At 45.6% G+C, this 1,996-nt stretch overlaps 1 protein-coding gene across 1 annotated transcript; it reads left to right on the top strand.

Annotated features, from left to right (window-relative positions):
• Positions 1-534: 534 nt before the first annotated feature.
• LOC129301577 (tabersonine-19-hydroxy-O-acetyltransferase-like) lies at positions 535-1,515 on the top strand. Its single transcript, XM_054940137.1, has one exon. It carries the CDS (start codon positions 535-537, stop codon positions 1,513-1,515), a length of 981 nt encoding a protein of 326 aa, XP_054796112.1.
• The last annotated feature ends 481 nt before the right edge of the window (positions 1,516-1,996 follow it).

Here is a 1,996-nt window from a genome sequence, read left to right as displayed (position 1 = left end):
TTCAAAATTCAAATACTTTGAAAAATGAGTCGATTACAAAAGCTATATATACACACACACATTAATCTCAAAACTTACAGGAAAAAAAATAAACTCATTAGAAGAACTGCTGAGAAAAGGGATGCTAAGATCAGAATTGAGATCACTTCTAGAAAATGCATCAAACCAGCCGCATCCACACCATCGCACTTGAAATCTTTTAAACTCTCCCTTCTAGATCAGCTTTCCCCTAACATCCACAGTACTAGTGCTTTCTTCTTCCCTGTCGCCGCCACTGACAGCGGCAGCACCAGCTGCCGCGACCTCCTCTCTGATTTCTCCACCAAATCCCAACTTCTCCAGACCTCCCTTTCCCGACTGCTCACCTGTTTCTATCCCCTCGCTGGCCGCCTCTGGGGCGGCACCACCATCAACTGCAATGACGATGGCATGTTTTACGTTGAAGCGCGAACCCCCACCCTTCTCTCTCATTTCCTCAGCGACCCAGATCTCGACACTCTCGAACACTTCCTTCCTTCGTCCGACAAGCAAACCATGTTATTGTCAAACGGTTCTTTATTCTTTGTCCAGTTCACAATGTTCGGTTGTGGTGGGACAGCCATAGGAATTTGCATCAGCCACAAGATTTCCGATCTAGCGACCTTCCTCACAATCCTTCAGAGCTGGACCGCCGCCTGTCGGGGAGCTGGAGATCCGTATGTTCCCGACTTAGGCCTCGCCTCTTCCCTTTTACCTCCACGAGAAATTCCGGTGATGTCCGCTTCTGTCAACATGGCAGTCGACAAGTTCACGACCAGACGGTTCGTTTTCAGTCCTTCCATGGTGGAAGCACTCAAGCGCGGAATAGAAACCGCTCTCGGAAAAGACAACGATCAGTTTCGCCCGTCGCGCGTCGAGGTAGTGCTTGCGTTGATTTGGAGATGCGCAGTGCTATCTCACAGTTCCAAAACGGGGTTGTTCAAGCGGTCGGCCATGTTCCAAGGCGTGAATCTCCGTCCCCGAATGGAGCCTCCGGTGCCGGCGACGGTGATCGGGAATCTCGTGTTGCCTTTCGTGGTGATGGTGGAGGAAGAGAAGGAGATGGAATTGCACGAGGTGGTGAAGAAGATGAGGAAAGGAATGAAGGAGTTCATAGAGAAGAAGGCAAGAAAGTTCAAAGAAGGAGATGGGGTTGAAGCAGTAATGGAGTTTCTGAAGGAGAGAGGAGAGATGATGAAGAAGAAGAAGGAGGAGACAGTGGTTTATAAGTGTTCGAGTTGGTGTAGGTCGGCATTGTACGACGTGGATTATGGGTGGGGGAACCCTGTGTGGATGTCGAGTGTGAACAAGATGGTGAGCAATACAGTGGCTTTGCTGGATTCCAGAGATGGTGGGGTTGAAGCCCTGGTGACTCTGGACGAGCAAGAGATGAAGATCTTTGAACATCATCAAGAGATACTTCATTATGCTCAGCTTAATCCCAGCATGGTTCTTCCACCTTCTAAGCCTAAACCTTTTATCAGTGCATCACTGTGATGTTGTGATTATTCCTTGTTTGTCATTTTAATCTCATATGAATTATTATTATGATTATTAAAGATCCTAGCACTCTCAAATTAGGATCTTCTGTGATATATCTAACGTTTCCAGTAATTCTAAAACTTGAATGCCACATTAATCGGCATCGTCTTGATCAAATTTCAGCCACATGAAAGTTTCCCTCAACCAGATTTAACCAAACTCTCTGCTTTGATCGTTTGTAAACATTAGTTTGAGATGATGAGCTAAACTCATGTAACTAATAATAAAAAGCTCATCACTAATGCATAATATACTATATTTCGTGTAGTAGTAATAGATCATCTTCGCGTCGGGTCGAAATAGAGCTGTAACAAAAATTCGTGGATTGCGGCGTATGATCCCATGCCATAATACACGCACACACACATATATTTCCACTCGTTTCGCAACTTGGCTTTCTTTTCCGCTTCTTCTATCATCGGTTGTACTTTTTTCT

The sequence above is a fragment of the Prosopis cineraria genome, unplaced genomic scaffold (genome assembly GCF_029017545.1).
Source record: "Prosopis cineraria cultivar Desert tree isolate PC_DT_omini unplaced genomic scaffold, ASM2901754v1 PC2218, whole genome shotgun sequence".
Lineage (NCBI taxonomy): Eukaryota > Viridiplantae > Streptophyta > Magnoliopsida > Fabales > Fabaceae > Prosopis > Prosopis cineraria.
This window is presented reverse-complemented; position numbering and strand designations above follow the sequence as displayed.